The sequence below is a fragment of the Acipenser ruthenus genome, chromosome 19 (assembly GCF_902713425.1).
Source record: "Acipenser ruthenus chromosome 19, fAciRut3.2 maternal haplotype, whole genome shotgun sequence".
Taxonomy (NCBI): Eukaryota; Metazoa; Chordata; class Actinopteri; order Acipenseriformes; family Acipenseridae; genus Acipenser; species Acipenser ruthenus.
In genome coordinates this window covers 23,109,643-23,134,267 of record NC_081207.1, presented here as the reverse complement: position 1 = coordinate 23,134,267, position 24,625 = coordinate 23,109,643, and the positions used below count along the sequence as shown (strand labels likewise).

The following is a 24,625-nucleotide window of genomic DNA, read 5'->3' as shown; positions in this document are numbered from 1 at the left end:
ATGTAGGTCATGGTGACCTACTTTTCACAGCACTGTCTCCCTATTTGCTGAGTTATTGCGTGATAAGGCATTGAGCTCTTGGTGTACTGTATTCATGGTGGCCTCCTTTTTCCGGGTACTGAAACCTCCAATTTAGTTGTTATATCCTTTTATAATTATCCTACACACCTGTGATTAGAAGTAATTTAGTAAAAAATCAAATTCTTATCTCCTTAGCACACCATTTTAATGTTGTTTGTGTTACTGCTTTCAGGCTTAGAGACTGGGTTTGAAAAGATAAAAAGCAGAACTTTCAAACCTTGCAGAGTTTGCTGTACCTGATAAACCAGTTTAGGGGCAGACAGGTGACAGAGAAGAAGGGACTTTCCTGGGAGCATTGAGTAACAGGTGCCATTTGAATAAGATTGTCTGTTTTTGGTTGTATTTTATGTATGTTTGCTCAGCAGTGCCACTTCATTGATACTTCAGTTCTCTCCATTGTTCTCTGAAACACATTGACATCTGGTTAATGATGTGTAAATACTTTTTGTGTAGGGTGTGGAGTTATCTATAAGTGCCTATAATGCCTGTTTTTGTCCCATGGTTGGTGTGAAATATGAATGTTCTTCCATAATTTACCATGCTGTGCAGACCTTGCTACCTTTACCTTTATGTTCCCCTATGGTAACCTTAACTATAAGAAAACAAACATTCCCCAAAAGGAAACATGTGCTACTAAATAAAGCAAAGAGGGACTAAGTCCTTCTTAATTATAGCTTTTGGCATAACTGATTTAGTTATATGAAGCCCGGGGCAGCTCCCTCACCCGTTTGTTTTGGTTCTCTCTCTCCTGAATAAATGTCTGTTCATGCTAAAAGAAAAGTGACAGGGGTCAGCCTGGAGCATTTCCACATGACCAGCCTCCGAACAGAGGACGTCTTTGTTAATCTCCTGCCCTGTCAGTTCAGCCACTTCACAAAAGCATAAGCCACTTATTGCTGCTCCCACCTCTGACCTCTAGAGAGTCCACGTCAGTTCATTGTTTGTAGAGGAAGCGCAAAACCTTTATCCCTTGCCTCCTCCTCCAACCCCCCTTATCTGTCTTCAATCAATATTCTGAGCCACTGCTGCCGTTTCCAGTCTGCTTTTCTGGCTGGGTGGTTCCAGAGGGGGCTGAACTTCGCTTTCCAGCTGTTGAAGGAAAATCAAGTGGGGAGGGGGGGGGCTTTATTGACTAGACTTTAAGCCCGTCTCCTGCCTGTACTGTCATTACTCTGGGACCAGGGATGTGCAGCGAGCTGCAACAATGGAGCTCTCAGCTTGGGCCCACATAAGGATGGACAATTGATTGCAAGGAGCCTCATCCCCAATGAAAGGGAGTGTAAAGCACTCCGCTATAGCTTCAGCTGGTCACTCAACCTCTTCCACTGTCTTTCTGACAATCATGGCACACACAGTCTCTTAAATTCTGGTCTGCTGAAGTCATTATTAGTCATCTCTAATTCTATCATTGCTTGTTAGTGGATTTGGGGCATTAATGTATAGATTGTTCTTTTAAAATACATTTACTGCAAATAAAGTGTTTGTTAATTTAAAATGAAAAATACAGATCTTGTCATCTGGTATTGTAGCTTTTTTTGCCCCTTAAAAAAAACATTTGGACTTAATGCTGGTGTATGAATCCTGAAGAAATATATTGCTCATTGGTACTACTACTGAATTGAAATGATATGTTTTTGCCCCAGTCAACAGATAAAACGCATGAGGGGTTAAGTGTAAGTGTAAATTTTATAATTAATAGTATGTCATTTTCATGCTGGTGGCTCTATGTGTAGCTTCATAGTCATTTTATGATTAGCCCTATGATTAGCATTGGCTGCTTTTCAAAAGGCACCTTATGTAACACGCACACGCATACACAGTGATTTTTTTGTTAAACTGTCTTGTACTTGTACAAATTCCTAGTCACATTGTAGGTCTCATTTCTGAGAATTCTGTGTAGTTTTAGGTTTTCTATGTGCAATGCACTTTAGCAGTTTTATAGATACAGTATATTGGGGCTTTGTTCTAAAATCTCAAAAGTGAATAAAGTAGATTCTGATAATGTGGACTCTTGAAACGTAAGCTATTACTGTTTGTTAGCTTTCATATAGTTTTTACTGCTCCCCTTATCATTGTGAAGCTGAACCCTTGTTTTCTAATACAGTTTCTTCATTCTATAAAGTCACTGAAAGTGGAACACTAAAGAAGCTACAATGATAGTCCCTCGCGTTGGTTTGTTCCTATTGGAGTGAAACAGAGTTAAAAATGTGTTCTGTAAAAAGCTGCTCTGTTGTGTTGTACCTTCAGAGAAGATTCAGAGGATGATGCAGTGGTACAGAAGACTATTTTAGTGAGGTAAGTGGACATCAGATGGTGTTGGTGTTGTTACAATGTACTCTGGAGTAGTTAGGAGTAGTCTGGGCCGATTCCATCCTTGGTTGCACACCAGAAGCAGAAAACGTGACCTAATCCTGACATTTTTTTTACATTTTGCCAAAAATAAATGCACAAATATAAACCTCTTGTAAAAACTGCTTTTTAAAAGATTTGTGTAAAGGTAATTATCGAAGCCTGGTGTTTGGTATGGATGTTTCCATAAAATGTCATGCAAAAGAAACGAGGACACCCTGCTGTGATACAGTACACAGAAATCTTTGTTGTTATGCATGTGATAGAGTACAGGAGCCTGATTGGTCAAGGCGGCAGACCATGCTATGCACACATGACAAAATCCTGGCTTCCGATTGGTAACCACACCCACAACTCCTGACCTGCCTGTTGCACACAAACAGATTACATCACAGTCGCAACCTACTGAATTATAGGTATTATACAGTGCTAAATACGCCCGCTCCTGGGTAAATTAGCTAAAGTAATTGTAGCAAACAAAATAGTTCCATAAAATGTCTCCACCGTGCATTTTATAGGTCTTAAATGTGCAGTTTGGGAAGAAGCTTATGTTAAAGCAAACACATATTTTCATTTTAAAACATAATATTTGCTACTGCATTAGGTTCAAGAAATATCTGTCTTGCACTTCTTGGGTCATTTCACTTGGACAGTGAAACTGTCCCCACCCCTTCAGTGGCTTCTGTCCTGTTAATAACCAACCTGCTATTTCCCCTATTGATTGACATGCCAATAACATGCTCTTACCCAGAAGACACTGATGATGTGAAATGATCGAGTACCAGTGCAAACAGATTACCCAAGAATACGGCATATAAACTTAGTTTCCTTTAACCTAAAGTAGAACCAGATATCATGTTTTAAAATTAAAATGTATAAAACTGCACATTTGAGATGTATGCAGCCATGGAAGTGCAAAATGGCTAAGATTTATGGAATCATTTTGTTAGCCACAACAATTACTTCGTACGTGTCTTCCACAGACCAGACCAAGATTTGGGGTCTTAAATAGCTAGTGTGCTGGTAGCTTTAAGGAAACTTTGTGCTGAAACAGAAACTTTGTAAATAGTTTTTGAGAGATTTAGATTTTCTTTGATGCTATCATATATTGGGAGCTGGTGAGCCCACCGCAGGTCTTACCCAGCTTATCCAGCCGAGGAGATCCCATTGCACCTCCTCATAAGAGCTGCTGTTGCTGCTCCCGGCTCCTATCTGCTGTTGACATAACTTAAATACTCCACCCAGGAGACTCCACTTGCTTGCTGCAGGCACATTCTTTCAAACAATGCTCCAAAAGTGTTAAAATGTATTGATTTCTTAATGATACTGCAAATAATCTTTCTCTTTCGTGCCCTAAGCTGCCTTCAGCCAGCAGGATAACAGTGACCCCTACTGTTGGAGGGTGAAACAGGCTATTGAAACAGCCCTGCATTTACCAGTGGTGTAATCCTCATGAGTATTTCTCTAAACTGTGGAATGGATAATTAGGTGGTCAATTCTGAGCCTGTTTAGTACTTTTGAGGCACTTGTGCATACTGTACGATTGGCATATTTTTCAGTACGGAGATGTGGGATGTTATTCATTATCCTTTGATGAAAGGGGTCCTGCAAAATATCTTGTTATTTATTATCCAATAGTGTTGAAACTTTATCAAGACCACTGAGGCATAATACCAGTGCATTTATGGAAAGACACTCCACTAGAACCATTAAAAGAGCACAGCATTACCATTAATGGCAAGAAATGCAGGCATGAATATGTATTAGCCTATATTTCTCATACATGTTTTACGTCTGTGCTTTTGATAGGTGAGTAATGGAGAAGCCATTTTTTGATGACACCGATTGCGCTAATTTTGTTTTGACAGTTGTGGAGGAGAAAGGCACTGGCATACTTGCTTTGATTAATCTTTTCCCAATGACCTCCTGCTCTTGTGAGGCTGTTAGATAACACAGGCACTGCACAGTGTAGCACTGGGCTCTGGAGAATAATCATGTTCACAACCCTTTTCATGCTCTCAGCAAATAGAGGACATAGTGTTCTGCTTCTGTGTTCTTCGTGGTCAGGTCAGTCTGCCTGCTTGCCTGCCTGCCTGTCTGTGACTGATGTCTCATTCAGAACCCCAGAGGTGATAACCACAGGACACACCTCACCATGAAATGCAATTGTAGTACAAAAGCACAGGAGGTGAACATCAAACACTGTGCTTGAAGTAGTGGATATTCAAATAAACATTTTGCATTTTCTCTGCAGTTATCGTTCCATGTATTGACCATATATTTTGTTATATGGTAATATAAGGAACTATATACAGATCATTTTCAACATATGTAAACTATATCAAACATATTAAATGATGTGGTTATATAAATGTGCACCATATGGACATAACATAATAGCATCTATAATGCAGTGACACTGGGGAGTTGGTTACTGGGGAGTTGGTTCCAGACCCTCATTATTCTCTGTATAAAAAAGTGCCTCCTATTTTCTGTTCTGAATGCCCCTTTATTTAATCTCCATTTGTGACCCCTGGTCCTTGTTTCCTTTTTCAGGTCAAAGAAGTCCCCTGGGTCAACATTGTACATACCTTTTAGGATTTTGAATGTTTGAATCAGATCGCCGCGTAGTCTTCTTTTTTCAAGACTGAATAGATTCAATTCTTTTAGCCTGTTTGCACACGACATGCCTTTTAAACCCGGGATAATTCTGGTTGCTCTTCTTTGCTCTCTTTCTAGAGCAGCAATATCCTTTTTGTAACGAGGTGACCAGAACTGAACACAATATTCTAGGTGAGGTCTTACTAATGCATTGTAAAGTTTTAACATTACTTCCCTTGATTTAAATTCAACACTTCTCACAATATATCCGAGCATCTTGTTGTCTAGATGAAGACATTTCTAACATAAACTCCTAGGTCTTTTTCATAGTTCCCTTCTTCAATTTCAGTATCTCCCATATGATATTTTTAATGCACATTTTTATTGCCTGCATAAAAATGGCAATTCACCCATGCTGAGAAAAAAAAAAAGGATGCTCACAGTAACCTAAAATATATTATACATTATATACATTCTTATATTTATAGTTTTCTTTTTATAGCAATATATTTTGTTTCTGTTCTATGGAAAAATGATGAGGGAAGGAGTGAAAAGGGTCTACAATGAATATAGGGAAATGGACTAAAACTTAAGGGAGTACATTTTTTGGGAAACACTGCTACTGTATAGTTCTTTAAAACATTTTAGTATTATGGGATTATTGGTTCTAGAGAGCATGCTAAAGGAAAAATTGAGGCTCTCCTAACAGTATAATAAACCCACGAGACTCACTATTACTTTAATGTCTTAGAGAAGGGTAGAAATAGACAAGAGAGCTGTAAATTCGAATCCCATTAAATGAGCATTTCTGTAAACCAAGAGGGGGGAAAAAATCTTAAGGAGTTTATCACCATAGTAACCGTAGTTACACTGCTAAAGTCAGTTCATTTTCCTAAAGGTGGCTAGAGATTGCCTGCATGGAATTATTAGCCTGTGGTTTCCCCTGGTCTTGTAAAGCATCATTTTAATAAATATTTTTTACAACAAACATATTTAGGTGCCACCCACATCAAAGTTGCTTTGTTTGCTTTTTTTTTCTGAACACACGAAAATGATTTAAAAAACCACGAGGAAGAAAATTAATAAACATAATTTAAATAAGCTAAAATAAAAACAGGTCTGAACTCACACGTCAGCCAGTAATAATAATAAAATAATTACCTTTATTTAACCAGATGAGTCAATTGAGAACAGATTCTCATTTTAAATAACAATCTGGCCAAGAGGCTCACCCCATAGCAGTAAAATACACAACACAATACAATTCATACAAAATTTATATATATATATATATATATATATATATATATATATATATATATATATATATATATATATATATATATAAAACATTTAAAACAATAAAAATCAGTATTGGCAGGGACAGATTTAACCCTGCGGCTAAAGGCATCTACAGTAAGAACTATTTAACTTTAGTCTAAGTAGTTATAACACATTCCAATCATTAGCTGCAGCAAACTGAAATGGGCTACGATCAAAGACTGTAGAAACCTTAGGTAGGTAAGTTATAAGAAGACTATGAAAATGTTAAAAAATTATGCAAATAAATAGGGGTTAATAAATACCAATGGGTCAGACGCCTCGTATGTAACGCGGGCCATCTAATCAAAGAATAAAGACGGCAGTGGTGAGTATGATAAGGAGCACCAGTCACAAATCTGATCGCTGAACTAGAATGTACTTCTTAGAATGAGTAAAACAAGATTTGTTGCGAAAAAACCAAGTCTAGACTTTACCTTGTAGATTGTCAATATGTGTGTTAAAAGTTAAGGCACTAGCCAGCCATATGCCAAGATATTTATAAGTTGTGACTTGCTCCAGTTCAGTTTTATTAAGAGTTTGAATTTTATAATCACTGTTACAAAGACCACTGCAATTTTTTTTTCTGTTTAACATCATAAATTTAGTTTTGCTAAATCAAAAAAAGCCTGTTGTCAAAACTATGCTGCAGATCAGACACTACAGAGGACATGGAAGAGCCTACTGAATATAGAATTGTGCCATCTGCATAAAGATGGATAAATTACCTGCCTATCACCTGAGCCACATTATTTATATAAATGGAAAAAAAGTAGAACCATGTGGGACTCCCTTTGTAACTGTAAGATATTGAGAGACAAATCTGTCTGATTTTACAGACTGAACCATTAGAAAAATAATTCTGAAACCATGCAAGAGAGTCCTTAATGAAACCAATAGCAGCCAGTGACTCCACTGTTTCAGTTTCTAGCAGAACTAGGCATATAGCAGTTGGTATTGACTATAGTGTTGTCTTGTATTTGTTCGATATCTTCGTACCTTAGTAGTTGATTTAAAAAGTATTTCTTAAGGTTCTTATAAATACATCTTGAGGGACCCCTGCTTTTTAATTTCTTTCAGGTTTTAAGCCATTTTGGAGACAACCATGGAAAGGCACCCACACTTCTTTAACCGTAATTCATATACATACTATCCCTATACCTATATAATGTTTGCAGCATCTACACTATACGTATGAAACAGTGTAGTATGCCAATAGACTGCAAAATGTATTTAAAAATATTAACAGTTGATTAAGGGCTTGACAACAAAAAAGTACTGGGCCTCTGAAATAATCATCTGTTTCTAGTGCAGTCTGACACCACATTACAGCACTGAGTAAACACTTCAAGTTATGCTATAAACATTTTAAATCAAACTGAGACCAATTTAAAATAATATGTCTATTGTACTGTTGTATATTAAATATGGTACATTAACTTACCACAATGAATACCTGGGATCAGGTATTGACACCCTGGGATCCTTCAAGCAGCTGCTTGATGAGATTCTGGGATCAATAAGCTATTAACAACCAAACGAGCAAGATGGGCCGAATGGCCTCCTCTCGTTTGTAAACTTTCTTATGTTCTTATGAATATAATATTCCAAATGCCACAATCATGGTACATATGGTATTCCTGTAATGTATTTTTTATAAGGGTGTAGCTTGCGCAGTGTAATGTACTGTGCCTGGTTGTTTTCATATGGGTGATGCAGTTATTCAGGATAAGTCAATGCTGCAGAACCACACACATGCAGCAGTGGGATGTTTTGACACCGTTAAAACATCCCACCGTCCACGAAAAACCATCCTCAGTAAACATTTATCACATTCCACAAGGGAAAACCCAAGTGTTCTGTTTGAACTGGTTGAACACAAGAAGATTCCTTGTACATTGATAAGCTCTGCCCGGTTTTAAATCGTAAACTATGACCACCATAAAGGTGTTGCTTTGGAAACAATTAAAGCATGAAGTTTTGGACATTGATAGGGAGAGAAGTGGTGAATAGAACTTGTATCTCTGACACTAACATCGGAAAATGGAGACAGCAGTGATTCTCCTGGCTACGTACTTATTCGATTTGCCAGCAGAGGGTATCTGTATACTGCCAGACTCAGATGGACTGCCTGTTTTGCTGTGCAGTGTATTAGTAGCGTTTACTAATTCTGTAGTAAATGCAGTATGCCATGGTTACCTATGGACGATATAGAGTACAGTACAGTATGTATGTACATCAGTTTACACACATGTTTATTACACATATCTTGAACTGCTTGTGCAATTGTGGTCAGTATCAGAACCTTAGGATATATGCCTGTCCATACATACATATATCCAGCTTTCACTGTACATGTTTTACCACTACTTTTTAAAGTCTGCTCTAATTTTGTACTTATAACTGTGGTGAGTGTTACTAATGTGCTTGTTTCAAGTAGGTTTCGGTTTTAGTCAAAATCGTGAACTGAGCTTTGAATAAATACAAGCATGAACGTTTATTTATGAACTGTTGATTATCAATGTAGTCACAGAATCATGGGCTTTCAGCTCTGGAGGGGGTATGCATTGTATCTGTTGCCCTGCACTACCACAGTGCCCCAGTACAACCCCACCCCACCAAAATTGGTGGGTGCCTTTAAATGCCTTCAACTGATTCTTGAGTAATCCAATGCCAAAAGAAAAGTGTTAAACGAACAAGAATATGAAGGAGCAAGCTTCCAAAACAGAATAGCTGCCTCTTCTACATCTTGCAAACAGAGCTTAAAAAAGCAGAAGGGGGAATGAGCAATTAAAATACTGTGTGCAATTTTGCTGCAAAAGTAGTGTGCAATTTTCACTTTTTTCCCCTAGTGACAATGGAAGATTTCTGTAGGAAATCATGCAAGTAATCTAAGTAATCCGATATTGCTATTTTAGACAATAATTCAGACTGATTATTTATTTATTTATTTATTTATTTATTTATTTATGTGGGCCAAAATATGTTTAAACGCCTCAATGCTATCAACTAGCTTTTCACATTGATCACAATTATTATAATATTACTTCAAGAAACCACAGAGCTTCTTTGTGGTCATCATCAGGGCCTTATTTTGTCTTTTGTCTTTTAAGTCTTTTGTTTGTGCTGTGTTGGCCGGTCGGGTGCTTGGCAAGTAGGGGGGTTTGTTATCTAAACAGACAGTTGGCTGGTTTTATATTCCTGGTTCATCTCTTTTTATGTACAGTATAAATTAGCATATATTTGATCAGCCTGTCTGACCAAGCTCCATATCTTCTTTGTAACCTGAGGAAGATGGAAGGTATTTCATTCAGTGTGTTTTGTTTATGCAGTCAAACCAAATGCTAGTATAAGTTGCGAGTGTCTCATATTTATATAGCTGTTTGAATGTATTATATTGTTGTTAAAATGGAAAATGACTCATTCCATATAAACTTACTTTAAAGGGGTGTTATATAAACCAGAAGCTAAGCACAGATAATAGGCAAAAGCTACATTCCAGACACTGAGTTCCATAGTCAAGGATTTTGACAAATGGCCCAGTGGACGAAGGTAAGATTTACAAGTAAGAAGTCACATTTTAAAATCAATACAGTATTTTACTGTCAACTATTGTAAAGATTGTAGTCGGGTAGATAAAACCCTGACAACGACACTGAAACGATTGTCAGCTTGACAACTAATAAATAAGGTATGTTAAAAACAATCTAAAGTTCCAGGGACTCAGTAATTGAGCTCCACTACATAGTTAGTCCCAGTAGGGGCATTAGAAGCTGACAAAGGCCCCTACTGGGGCTAGCTATGTAGTGCAAATCACAGCAGACTTCCCCCATTGGCCGCAATGACTCTGGCTGTTTTCACTATTGTTTCAGAAAAGGTCACCTCTAATAGCACCTGTAGGGGAGTGTGCCCCTCTTAAACCTCTGCCCTAGTGAGTGCCAATACCCTGTACAATTATTTAGCTTCGAACAATAGGCTTTCTAATAGGTTTTACATAATATTTCAATTACCCTTCACCCCAACTAATGGCTGCGTGCTGTGATGTAGGGCTTCTGTATCTTGGTTCATCACTACATTAATTTCATCTAAAAATTGTTGTAAGTGAAACCTCATTATACCGGTCCAGTTGCTTAGCTCCTAAGAACAGTGTTATAATGAGGGTTGAGTGAAGTGTTCTATAAAAACCACCATCCATTTTTTCTTTCTTTTAATGTCTCTATTCAGTGACCCATGTCTGATTACTGTGCCACCTCATTTAACACTTTAGCGCAAATTTTCCAGAGGTAGATGTAAGGCCTATAGGTAAATGGTCTGTTGTGTGTTTATTTTTTATTTTTATTTTGTTAATACAGAGCAGAAACTAAGTGATACCCTATTTCTATACCCTGTTGCTACCGGTTACCGCTTGTATTCAGGATCAGTTGAAGTTAATACACAACATTGTGTTCACAAACTACAGGTGCAAATATTCCTGTACCACGTTTAATACTGCATAAGAATATGTGGGATGAAAACTATGGAAATATTCATTTATAAGCAGACACCAGCAAACAAGTGAAGTTGAAGGTCGTGTGCATATTTGGGGGAGATCATTTTGCCAAAAAGTGGATTGACAGTACTGGCTGCTGCCTGAATTAGAAATCGAAACAGAAAAGCTATAAGCCATGCTCTACCAGTACTCCAATACTGTAGATATTTGCTTCAAGCAATCCAGCATAGCTCAGTGCTACAGCTAACTGCTCTGGGTCTTATATACCGCACAGTCACAGCTCTGACATGGCAAATACATCCTTTGATGAGCCAGGGTACAATGTAAGACTCCCAATGGATAGCATTTTCAGCCATTACAGATTGTCATGTGAGCTAATTAGACACAACTGAGATCAATTAGATGCACCTTTTGCACCCTGTGCTACGCTATGGATGCTTACATTGTTCAAAGTTCTTTTTATATATTTTACATTTTAAGATCATTGTTCAAGTCTGGTCTTGGTCTTGGGTACCATTTATGAACACAGACCTAGTCTTCCACCCAACAATCTTACCTGGCTGGGCAATACGGCTTCCATTGCATAGCTGTTAGACCTGTTCCTTGTGGTTTAGTAATTAATCTCTGGTGTTGCTAATAACTGTAAGCTCACAGTAAAACCTGAAATGGCTGAACTGCTATGTAATGGGAGTCCCTGTTGATGTATCCCAATGATACATCAGCAGGGACTCCCATTACATAGCAGTTCAGTGCAATGCTGCATAAAATGTCAGACTTTGTAACAGCAGTTGGGAATTACATTGAAATAACTCTTATCAAACCACTAGAACTGGCAAAATTTCTCTTTGTTCCACTTGAGAGAAACAAAACAAAACAATACAGTAGCTTGTGCTTGGCGGCTCTCAAGCTCTTAAATACCTGTTCACAATGGCATTCAGAGCAACTGAAAGTGCTCAGCAGGGGAGGGAGCTGCGTGTTTGGCATTTTTGTGGAGAAGGCGAGGGTGTGCCTTTGACACTACACAGTTATTAGTAAGGAGGGGTAGACAAGCCCTGCAGGCGGGTAGCCACAGAGGTGAAAACAAGGAAGCAGGCTGACGTGTTCTAAGTGTCAAATTGCCGTAGCGCTACCACACAGTCAGGCTTTTAAGTGCTTCTTTTTAAGTACCTATTCAGGGAAGAAAAAGAAAAAAAAACAGCAGCCCCCACTAAGCTAACCAAGCAACATGTTGGGCAAATAGCTCGCTGCAAGAGATAGTGTGCCATGACCCTCTGTGGGTCAAAAGCGCGCTGAGCAGTAAGAGTCAGGCAGTCATCTCGTTTACTTCGACCAAGCAGGAAGTGCCAAATCGATAGCACTTACTCTTTCTTGTTAGGGCTCCCTGAGGTCCTTTGATAGAGCGCAGCAGAGCATTAATAACTAGAGCACTGTCTGTGCAGAGTAGGTCTCCTGGAGGAAAGGTCTAAGCTGAGGTAAGCTGTTTCTTCGGGAATCATTAGAAATTCTCTTTTGTGACGGTGAGGAAGGAGGAACATTAAAAGCAGGCTTTGGTGTTTTCCTCCCACTAAGGGCTTTTTAAACCCTGCTTCAGGCTGACATCAGACAAATCTATTTGTTGAAACCCTTTGTTTTCTTTCTTTCTTTTTTCTTTTTTACATTATTGCCTGCCTTTATGCCTACTGTACTGAACTGTACTGAACTAAACCTACATGCATCAGGGTTACTCATTTAAAAGAAAAAAAAACATTATTCTGTTGTCTATTTTTAAAACTAGAGGGGCTATCAGCTGATTTAATCAGCCCTGTGCACCCTGCTTGAGGCGGATATAAGACAGTTTAATGACAGATTTAATTAATTTTATGGTTCTGAGGTTAAGGTTCATTTAGGCAATGTGGTTTGGTGTGTTTGAAAACATATCTGAATGCTCAAACTGAGACTGAACTGATAAAGGGAGGTTCAGTTATCAGTCTGCCAGTTTCAACAGATATCTCATCACTAAAGTAAACAGCAAGAACAAAGTGCTTTAAACCACAATATTTTGGCTTTTCCTATGGTCTGTTTGTCTATTTCAACAGAATAAGAACCTGTTATTTGAATCTTGAAGTAATATTATAATAATTGTGATCAATGTGAAAAGCTAGTTGATAGCATTGAGGCGTTTAAACATATTTTGGCCCACATAAATAAATAAATAAATAATCAGTCTGAATTATTGTCTAAAATAGCAAATAAATGATCTGTTGAACTGAGCCAGTAAGATGGTTTGTAGCCCTCAGTGGTGTTTCGAGTGCTGCATGTGCTGCTCATAGTTTACAGGCTTCGTATCTCATGCTTTTGTGTATTTCAACAATACGATTCTGGGTTTTGGTGGAAGACGCTCAGATTGAGGTATACGATTTCCCAGTCTGTGCTCACGTTGCTGTCTGTAACTGATTTCAAACCCGGGTCTCTCTGATGGCCTTTGCAGGTGCTGCTAAACCTGCAGTCTCATCAGGTCAGAAGCAGTGTGTCTTCTGTTTTGTGAGCTAGCACAGCAGCAGTGCTTCAAGTTTGGTGTTTGCTGTTTGTGGTTTCAGTAGAGAACGACTCACTCGACTGCAGCAAGTATGTAGTGGTGTATGAAATCGATGACAAATAGGGGTTAGAAGAATGAATCAGCTAATTACACGATTGATTGAATTCACTGAGATTCTGATTTAACAAGCATACTGACTGTCGCAGCAGCCCAAAGTTCTGTATTTCTTTATGTACAGTATGTCTTTTACAGTTGTATCTGTTCATGTAATCATATGTGTATACTTGTGGTCACGTAAAGTGGTTGATTCAACAAAGTAATTTTTGTTCCCTGGAAGGTTCAATTACTAGGTGCTTTATATTCTTAACCCTTTTTGATTTTTAGCATTTTTCATGAATAACAGCATTTAAAAAATAAAATAAAACTAGTAAAAAGACACAAAAAAGACACAATCTCATCTATTTTCTCATGCACAGGAGCACTATGTGTAAATATTTACAACATCTAATACCGTACAGTAGGAATATTCTGCCAGCAGAACATGTGGAATTAAGGCCATCCTATTGAATATTATTGAATAGTCACTGGCTGTTTTTGTAGATAAACTTTATCATACAGTGACCAAAATTGTTGACCTTGGTTGCGCTACATTTAAAGTAAATGGATGTCAACACAAGAGATGACATTTTGAACACAAAAAAAAGTTTAAGGAGATGGTTGAAAGGAACAGACATGCATTTTTTGCTTGCAGTATCAGGTTGATTTAATTAACCAGTGATTACATTAAGCAGTTTTGCCAGAAGCATGTGAAGCATGTTTTGCCAGAACAGCTTGTTTTAGTAAGAGCTGTGAAAATGAAATGAGAAATTCCTTTTTTTTTTTTTTTGGTTTTGTTTTGTTTTGTTTTTGTCTTGTAGCATAGGAGTGTCAAACACTTCAAAATGAATGGGTACCCATCCTCCAAGCCTCCGGGGAAAGGGATCAGCTGACACACATCATATCTATATTTCTGTTTCTGGGGGAAAAGTTAAGCCCCAGCCTTGTTAAACTAGTATCTGAATATACTTCCAATAAGTGTAAAGAATGCCCTTATCAAATTTCATCGCAAATGGATAAGCGGATAAGATAAAAGGGGTGACATATGTAAGTACAATGTGGGTATCACAGAGGTGCTTCTACGTATGTATGAAAGTTTACATTATATATACTAATTATTATATATGATTATGTTTACAGGTAAAACTAAGAAAAAGGGAACACCTGGAATGGCTAAGACTGATACACAAAGTATTACATTATTTTCTGTTTTGATTTATATTATTTATTTATTTATTTATTTATTTCTTAGCAGGTGCCCTTACCCAGGGCGACTTAGTTGTATACAAAATAAAATACATATCAAGAATTACAGTACAATTAAGAGCAGTACAATATATAACACATGAATGGATTTATTACGCAATTATGGGCAACAAATAATATTGTCAATTTATATTTTATATAATATGGTTTTGACTGTTGTTATTAATACTAGTCTAATAGTTGAACTCATTTGAGACTCATTACTTCTTACACAGTAGCTGCCTAGACAGTCATAAGATGGAAATAAGTTCCAATTGTTACCAACCATTGGCCCTAGAACAAGTCAAGTGTGTTTCTTATAACCCACTACACATCCACTGTGGTGCCTAGACTACCCATTTCTAGACTTCAGTATACGCTTTTTTTAATGAGTCTTTTAATGAGGATAAATGCATCATTAAATTAGTGAGGAAATACTTCCTCCTAAGATGTTAAATAATATTTGACCCGCTGAATCCCTTCTGATGATAAAGTACATGTCCGTGTTCAGTGGGAAGATGGCTTTGGCACATTGTGACACAAATAGGCCTTGACGTTAATCACAGACACCAAAAAGGATAATTCACCCTGGACTTGATAACTCAACCGCAGTGACTGAAGGCTATGTCGTCAAGATTAATACATCACATTTGCATATAAAATGGTAGAGGGAGCATTACAGAGCAGCTTAGTTAACAAAGGTCAGTATAACATGACTTTATTCTGCTAATCAATTGCCTTGGGCTTTCCTTGGGAAATGGAAATCACATGGCCATTTCAAACTGGGCACCACGATCATCTGAGAGGCTCTAATATACTCTGAGTCCTGGCTGTATAATTGAAATGATCATGAGGGGTAGCATGCGTTCAGTAAAAGAGCTTGCAAGATTTCATCAATGGTTTGTTATTGGTTCGTTGTCTTTTAGACTGTTGCTTATTGACAGGGGGTTGGACAAAATAATAAGAGACACCTGCAATTATGCTTTTGTATAAAATGCAACCAGCATTTGTATAAAGCATTTGTAATGGAAATCTTCTGCAGAGACTGTTCTCCATAGAGACTGTGCCTTTTGTGAAACATCAGAACTGCCTTGCCAAATAGAAGCAACTGGAAGATTTGCTTGCCCATCACGATTGAAAAGTGAATCAAGCAAAGCAACAAATAGCATGGTAAATCACTGATAAATACAGTACAATATATGGTTAATTGGATAAAACACCCAGGGAAAGCATGTACAATTTTACCATGGTACACTTTGTGAGGGATGGGGATACAGGATCTGCTTCATAGTGTTTTTTTCCCCAATAACTCCTTACCATCTGCAGCTGAAATACCAGTATGCCAGATCCAAATAGTAAAACCCTGGTTAAAACTGCAAAAGGCCCTATCATTAAAAGGCTTGTATTCATATTGCCTTTTCTTCCTCTGTTTGTGTCCATCTCCAATGCAATTATTAGAGAACTCTGTTGCAAATAAAGCATGCTCTAATTAGGATGGTGAGGACCAGAGGCGTTGAGAGCTTTGTTCAAAGGCTCCGATAATTAGCCCATCTCTGCACATTGCCTAATCACAGACCCTTAACCTTGCATGACAAGATTCCCTCCTGCTTCAAAGTGTCTCTCCTCCTGTCCCATTGTTTTCACCCAAGCCCCTGCACATCAAGGTGGTGTCTGCAGTGGCAGCATCCACATGTGTCCCCCGGGGCTGCCTCTGGGTCTTGTTTATCATATCAGTGTAAAAATCATCACTTCGCTCCTAATTCACTGTGATTCTTTGAGGACATGGTCTCTGCATCCAGGGCATTTTTTCTTCTGTGAGAGTGGGTCTTTGATTCCTGATTGGGCTGGACAGATCATTTCTAATGGGCTTTTCTCTGCACTTCTAACAGATGGCGTATTAAAATCAATTATTTCTTATTTGGGGAAAAAGGTGTGATTTTTTGACAGACAAAGAAATCTGATTTATTAATGAATGTGCTGCTGTGATGAAAAGACTGGTTACTGTACCAGTGGTATAGTAATTTTAAATGAGATTGTGACAGGGTAGCGTCGTGGGCCCAGATGGTATTCGGCAGGCAAAGAGACTCAGAGACAAGGAAACTGCAGTTAAAGCGCTGCTGCGCGGTTTAATAACAAAAAGAAATAAAAAAGTTGAACAAAACACTGCTCACAGAGCAAAAATAAAAGGTCAAACAAAAACAAATCTCGGACACAATAAACACTTACAAAATAACTGGCACAAGGGCCAAAACAAAAGGTTAAACAAAACTGTTCAGGCTGGGCAAAGCCGTCACTGAACTTTGTCACAACAAACAACTGTAGTAACACACTGTTCACTCACCCCAAAACACCTCCACCAAACAAAGGAATTTCCCCTTTTTTATACCATGTGGCTGGAGCCTAATTATCAGTTACTCAATTAGCTCCAGCCACATTCTCACATGTATTTTTGGCAGGGATAGGAAATTAACCCCATCCCTGCCAACCACCACCAAATGCCACACAACAATATTATTTACAGGCAGGGCCCTGCCCTGCTACAGAGATGCTGTTATATTATATATTTAGTGTCATGCTTGTTTCATATCCTGTCATGTGTTTTGTATAATTCTGTATTGCTGTGTGTGCTTAGTTTATTATTTAAAGTGGTAATTTCTAAAAGCTTTAGAAGACTTTTTAGCAGCAAAAGCAGTAGTTGAACAATTATTTTAGTTAAGCCTGATAATGATATAAAAGACACATTAGGATATATTTCAGTTGTGCTCAAATACCTACATTCATTTTACATAGTGGGTAATGAGAACTATCTGACATTTGTGTCTGTTAATTGTTTGCTACTAGTGGCAGTTCCTTTCAGTGATTCAGTCAAGGCAGTAATTAATACAAGTTACTGTAATGTGTTAAGTGTCCAGCAGATGGCATTGATGTACTACTGTATATGTGATAATGTGATGATATTTTTATACACAGTAACTTGTCTTTTTCAGAGAATTGTAAACTAAAGCAATAATAATCTAAACAAACCAGAAGTATACTTTAAGTTTGTTTGGAAGTATTCTCATTCAAATAATCTCTGTATATAGCAACTAGTCTCATTTCTGTTCTCATACAGAATACAATTTTAATAGTATGCAAACATAAAATATACACTACTGTACAGGCATACTTCCATTCAGGTAAGGGTGGAATAGCAGCCATGTCAGCTGATATTGTATAACTTAGTTAAATCGTGTGCAGCCCACTTGAGCACAGCAAGCCAGGTCTGATCCTGACGCTGTGTCCTATTGTGAACTCATGACTTTGGCAGGCTGCACAGGAATTGTGAGGGAGAGAGGTTTAGGGACAAGGGTGGGGAAGTTGTTTTTAAAAAGAACATACTGTGTTTTTTTGGTAAAGGGAATACAAACAATAATAGTCTGCAGACTGAAAATTGTTTTATGTCAGTTACTTATATCAACAATATATAAGAATTATTACTGATCATATGATTGAGTGTCTAAATTAGGGATAAAGTATAAAAGAAGGTTGATTTTTGTGTTTTCTTTGTAGAGGTTCGCTTGTAAATTATATATTTTACAGTATGCTACTGGCAAAAATGTTGTGATGGTACCATTATTGAAATGTGTACAGTAATGCTTAACCATGTTTTTGCAATTCTTGGTATACCCTGATATACCCTGCCTACCTGTGCTTTTAAATAAATAATGTGTCGACTGATTGTGTAAGGAATATCAAACAAAAAATAACTGAATTCTCTGTTAGTTATGCTTCTTAGAACATAAATTTTATAACTACGAAAACAAAAAGAAAAAAACAATCTTGTGCCCTCAAGCTCTCAGAGCGATGCTTTGTGCTAGGCCGCCCCCTCACAGCTTGGGTGACATTAATTTGTAAACAAGGTTCGGAGCCTGCCTGACTCGCTGTGGTTGACAGCAGGTGTGGCCTCCACAGCCACCGACCACACAACCCCGAGAGACATAGACTTGTGCTTCATCACAGGAAATGGTGACGAATGCCAACGGCTGAGACAGATGATGAGTGTGTTACAGAGCTGGTCTGTAAATGATTTATTCCAGCACCCGGGTGGGCAGGGCCAGAGAAATCTGTCCTAACTGTCAGCTGGTAAGCGAGAGTCTATTGACAACCAGGAAAATGTGGACCCAGTTAAGCAGGACACGTGCAGGGGTTGGACAAACAATAGAAACACCTGCACTATGTGGCACACACTGTTGTCTATATGGGAGGCTCTCATGTACCTCAATAATAATAGTAGGTGCTTGGTTGGAATGGGCATACATGTCCGATACTGCACAAATTACTGTTGTGTAACAAGCAATAGCCAAAACAACTGTGTTGTACAAAAGCATCAAAGGTTGTTTTACCTTCTGTACTGAGGAAGCATACCTGATAGTTTGAAAAGTATGTATTCAGTTTATTCCAAGGAGTGCATTATAATACACATTGACAAAGACTTGTCTTCTTGTCACACTTTTAGTACCACTGGATCTCTTGTGAGTTTTATTATTTAGTGTTTGAAGTTATGGCTGAAATAAATAAAACACATTCTACTGTTTCTCTCCTTTTGTTTTTAAATGTAATTTGGTTAGTTACAGGGTTGAAAAAAGATGTCTACTTTGGTACACTTTTGTTCAGATAATTAAAAAGTATATCTGAATATTTATCTGAATTTGAAAGAATATTCAGACATCTCAGAACTACAGTTCAGCGGTCACTGTAGCAACAGAGGGCTGGACCCTTGAAAGCCTGGCTGCTTATGGAGCTTCCCTCTTTATAAATCCAACAAATTGCTTCCTTTTGTCTGCCTCCCATTCCTGCAAAGCGCTTTTCTCTTATCTCGTTACAAAAGCAACATGACTGCTTCCAACCCAGTCTGTTTCGAGTGAATTGAAAATTACCTGCCAATCCCCCAGAGTTTTTTCAATAGAGCTTGAATTTGAATAAAAAGGTTGCCAAAGATAAGCACAAGGAAAGCCGCTGAAAGCATACACTTGCCTAACACCTGTTGTGAGAAAAACAACAACAAAAAATACCTCACAGATAGCTCACATCTTCTAACTCACTATACAAGTTCTGATTTTAACCCTTATTCTTCTGATTGTTAATTGGTTCTGGAAAGAGGTATTCAATCAGAAAATACAGCAGTACTTAATGACCCTTATTATTTTCCTGTTGTATGGTGCTTTCCAATCAAATTTAAAGATGTAAGAGGACATTCCCCCAAACAAAAAGGCCAACTCCTGAGATATCATTTAATGAACCCTTAGTTGTAAATAGCACAGGTGTTAAGGTTTTTTTTGTTTATTTTTTTTTAAATCTAGGCTATATTAGTTAGGAGATAAAAGTTAAAAAGTCTATTTCATATATTTTTTTTATTTGTTATGATTTAATATAATGTCTATTTTATACTCTGGAACCTTGTGCTGAGTCCACTAGATGAGAGAGAGAGAGAGAGAGAGAGAGAGAGAGAGAGAGAGAGAGAGAGAGACTTTCATGGGGCTGCCTTCTAGTTAGAACCAAGTACATTGCATACAGCTGTGTACTACAGGTTTCAATAGTGAGGTATGATGAGGTCTATGGACGAATAAAACAACACAAATTAAAAAGGCTGTATTTATTCATTTTTCCCTTTTGCTGTTACAGCCTTCCTCTTCTGCCCTCGAGGTGGCGTCAGTGAGCAGGAAGCCCCCTGAGGCGGGTGTGTTCAACCCAGTGGGAGAGTCCAGTGAAGGAGCGAAGCCTGGGAGGTCAGGGGTCAACGTGGATGCTCCCCCCCCCATCACTTTGGATGCAGAGAGCATCGATCACCAGCGTACAAGTAAGTGTCAACAGGGCCTGTCAGTTTCAAACTCTTTCTTATTCTGGGCGGATGGGTTTGCATTCAGATTGGATTGCAGTGTTGTTCTCTCTCGGTTGGCATATCTATGTTGAAGTTTGCAAACTATTTGAATATACTGTGAGTGTTTACCACTTGAGTTGCCAAGGTCAAGGCAGGTCATTTTTGTGTTTGATGATAACTTTTACTTCAGCTGATGTTTTGCATTGGGGCTCATTGAAATGACAGGTAACTTCAACCTCCTGGCTTGATTTTGCCTCAGGTGTGGTGAATACTATATGCTAGCAAGCTTGGGAAAGCACTAAAAAATGTGTTAATGTCCCATAAAATCATGGGGTGAACTTTTTAATTATTGTGCAAATTTACCATGGTAAACTTACAAGGGAGTTGAATGATTTGAAACAAACTGACATATTCAAAGCTTCAAGTACTAAAGTGATAGATTTTCAATTAGTTATATAATTAACATTTATTGTTGGGCACCATAGAAAAGGTGCCTTTGGACATTTAACACATTATTTGCGTAACAATAATATATGGCATGATATGTAACATTTCCTGGAATAGAATATTATAATGCAAATCAGTGCTAATAACTGAATTAAGAAAACACACAGTATTCTTTCATTTGTTCCTAAAAGAATGTAAATGCGTTTTTTAAATATGTGATCATAAACCACAAGACTGAAGGTAGAGCAGTTTATAGTTGTCCAAAACCACACATTATTTTGTTATAAATATTTGTTTTTTCTTGATGGTTATGCAGCCAGTTTTCGAGGTTGACAGAAGAGGTTTTTAAATTCCAGCATTGAATTCAAATGACGGTTGGTATCGAGAACTTTTTAAGTACGGGAAACAGGCCTTCTTGAACAAGATGTGCCTGCATCCTACAATAGCAGCAGTATCCATTTAGAATTGGAGCTGTATATATGTACAGCCCCTTCATTGTGAATTCAAGTTCAATTCAAAGTGAAATTTACAGAGAGTCTTACTATATGTATAATGAGTAAGCACTATACATGCATAAAGATTTCAGAATGTAGAAGAAATTCTTAGTCAGGGTTTTTGTTTTGTTTCAACACAAAAAATGTCATTGCTGTGGCACTGAAACAAACCTACAGCCGTCTTTATTACGGTACGATACTGTACTGAATTCAGTAAGGCTGTTTAATTGTATGTGAAAATGAGAGTATGGCATTTATGTCTTGGATTGCTAAATTGAGTCTGCTAAACTTCCAGTAATTAAGAATGAAAGGTATCCTTATGCATCACATTAATAGAAACTGTAGTCATTTAGCAAGGCACGTACAGACATAGGACAACAAATTATAATACATGTCATATGTAGCATACACTTAACAAACTTAGAGATTGATAGTAGGCGCTCAATTGGCAGGTGTTGTCACAGTCATGGCTGAAATTGTTTTTATAACAACATTGATAAAAAACATCACACAATGAATTTACCAATTTTCAAAATACAAATATGTACCGTGCAACACAGTACAGGATACAGGAAGTTAAGAGTCTTAAATAAACCTCATACATTGTGCCAACTAATACCAGTAACTGACACTCTATGAAAATATCAGGACGCTAACCCAGGCATATCTCAAAGTCAGGTAGGATTTGTAAATGGGTTCATTTGCTTACATACTGTAAGCAAATACAGAGCTTATCAGCACCACTGTGCAACCTGAGCTGGAAGGAGAGGTGGCGGTCGTCAGGCCTTTGTTCATCTGGCTTAATTTTTAAGGCAGGAGTTCAGCCTCAACCAGATCATATCCCGGAATGTGTCCTCAAGAGCCATTTGGGGTCTTTGAGGACATTTAAATCACAACATGGAATAAAGCACACAAAGATTAATGGGGGCTTCTGTCTAATTCTATCAAGATAAATGAAGGCACTGCCCTGTTAAATGAGTTATTGAGTTATTTTGTCATGTGGGTGATTGAAACAAGACTTTATAGCATCTACTGTACATTATGTGTATTTTGCTTGCTATTAAAGTGTTGTTTCTTCTTACTGCTTACTAACTATTCCAGCAAAAATTGCTTGTTAAAAGAGGCTGGTTGTGGGGAAGTGAGGGAGGAAATTAATGTTGTTCTGTGCACTGAAGCACATAGGAGAAGCATTGTGCACTGCAGCCTGTGTAACACGAATATGCTTCCCCGTCTAACTTTCTCACAATCAGCCTTGAGTTACAGTAGTTAGCATGGCAAATTAGTTGAATCAACAACAGAAAATCCTACAACACACATAATAGGATATTAAACAGGTATATTTTGTATTTGTATTTACCGACACACACATCACACATAGGAATGCATGCCTATCATTAATAAGGGTATATACAGAATACAATTCCAAATTCAAAATTTGAGGTTACTGTGACAAGTTATATACACACTCATACAACAGGGTTCAATCATTTAATTGAAGGAGTTTGTTAAAATCAAGTACATATTTTAATATTTGATTTAATATAATCAAGTATAATATATACATTAAAATAGCACTCTAAATTATGAATAAACAAAGTCACCTTTGTGTTTGTGGTAGTGTAGTTCTTCATTTATAATTCATTAGTGTATTGACTATTTATTATTCATAAAATGACATGAATGTTTTATTCTAGAGTATGTAAGACGAGGTCCATAAACCAACATGTACTGAACAATGAATTTAAAAGACAATGTCAAAATGAAAACTTGAAATGTTGAAATGCCAGCTGCAGTGGAGTTGGCTCCTAAGCTCACTGAATTGTGCCTTGTCACAGGGGCCTAGCCACATCTTGCCTCTTTAATTCTGTGTCCCTGTAACTTGTTTACAAGGCTTACATGGTTTACTTGCTAAGTAAAATGTAGCTGATATCTTGTATTGACTTCCATATGGCAAGTTTTCTGCTTTCTCTTGTGCCAGTGTACTCTGTGTAAGAGTCCACTCTGTGTAACTGCTGCCATTGTTTATGTAGTGTTACTTGAAGACGCTGCTGTTCAGAAATGTTTTTCAATTCTCTGTGCATGAACACAATACACCTCTCGGGCTATCTGCGACATGAAGCAGATGCTTTCTTCAGTTCTTGTCTTAGGTTGCAGTAACAGAGTCTTCCTTTGAGGGCTTTTTACCAAGAAGCCAGCTGGAATGGCAGACTCTGTTATGGCTTGGAGAGCCTCTGTTAAGGGTTTTGTTATTTGCCTTCAAACAGTAAGGCACTATAGTGCAGTACCAGTTAGGCGCCATGCTGAGCTATTAAAAAAAAAAGACCTTATTGCTGTAACAAATAACAGGAGCAGGCCTATTTGACTCGCAGAGTGATATAAAGTAATAAAGAGGGAAACAGCAAACTAGGGTTGTTCGTTTCATGTAATTCCCTAAACATTTAAAATTCAGCATTAGACATGTTTTAAATTAACATACCAGGGATGTATGTAGCCAGTCAGAAAAGCCTGTAACATGTGTTTGTGTGTAAACACCGAGGATAACACCAACATTATGCTTTCTTATAAAAATCCTTTCTTACATACATGTGGCACATGTGATTGTTGGCAGGGGTAGATTTAACCCCATCCCTGCCAACCTTACATTCCTGCACACGCTATTTACAGCAGCGCCACAGGGTCACTTTAAACAAACTGAGTTACTTTCCATCTGATGAAGTGGAGGACTTTAGAGGAATTATGACACCAGGAAATTGTTTTTGTATAAAATTAGAAGCTGCAAAGACCCGTTCATTTTTAAAAATTTTTTTTTGTAATTTAGTGCTTCCAAAAAGTGGAAGACAAATGGCACTGGTGAGTTTTTCTAGTGTAACTTCATGAATCCCAATCTTGGAACTGAAATTGAACACTGTGACCTACATCCTTCTCATGCAACAGACAGCCACCGGAAAGCGGAGTCGTGTCTCAGTAGGTTATGCCTCAATTAATATTTCAATGATTAATTAATAACTACATTATACTTTTATTCTTCGTCATTAATAATTGTTACCAGCAAAGAATGGTGTTCCGCATTCCAGATTGCTCTAAATGGGGTCTTATATGCTGTAAATTATAGACTAATCATGTGTATCCAT

At 37.7% G+C, this 24,625-nt stretch overlaps 1 protein-coding gene across 4 annotated transcripts in view; it reads left to right on the top strand.

Moving 5' to 3' along the window:
• Positions 1 to 24,625, top strand: part of gse1b (Gse1 coiled-coil protein b) — a 255,712-nt gene that overhangs the window by 76,473 nt on the left and 154,614 nt on the right. For 3 of the 4 annotated variants that reach the window (XM_034040808.3, XM_034040807.3, XM_058992649.1), the window contains exon 2: positions 20,358 to 20,532. In XM_034040808.3, coding sequence (XP_033896699.3) covers positions 20,358 to 20,532 — 175 coding nt within the window. Of the gene's footprint in view, positions 1 to 12,045; positions 12,313 to 20,357; positions 20,533 to 24,625 lie in introns of those variants that run through there. The other variant, XM_034040813.3, reaches the window with a different exon arrangement.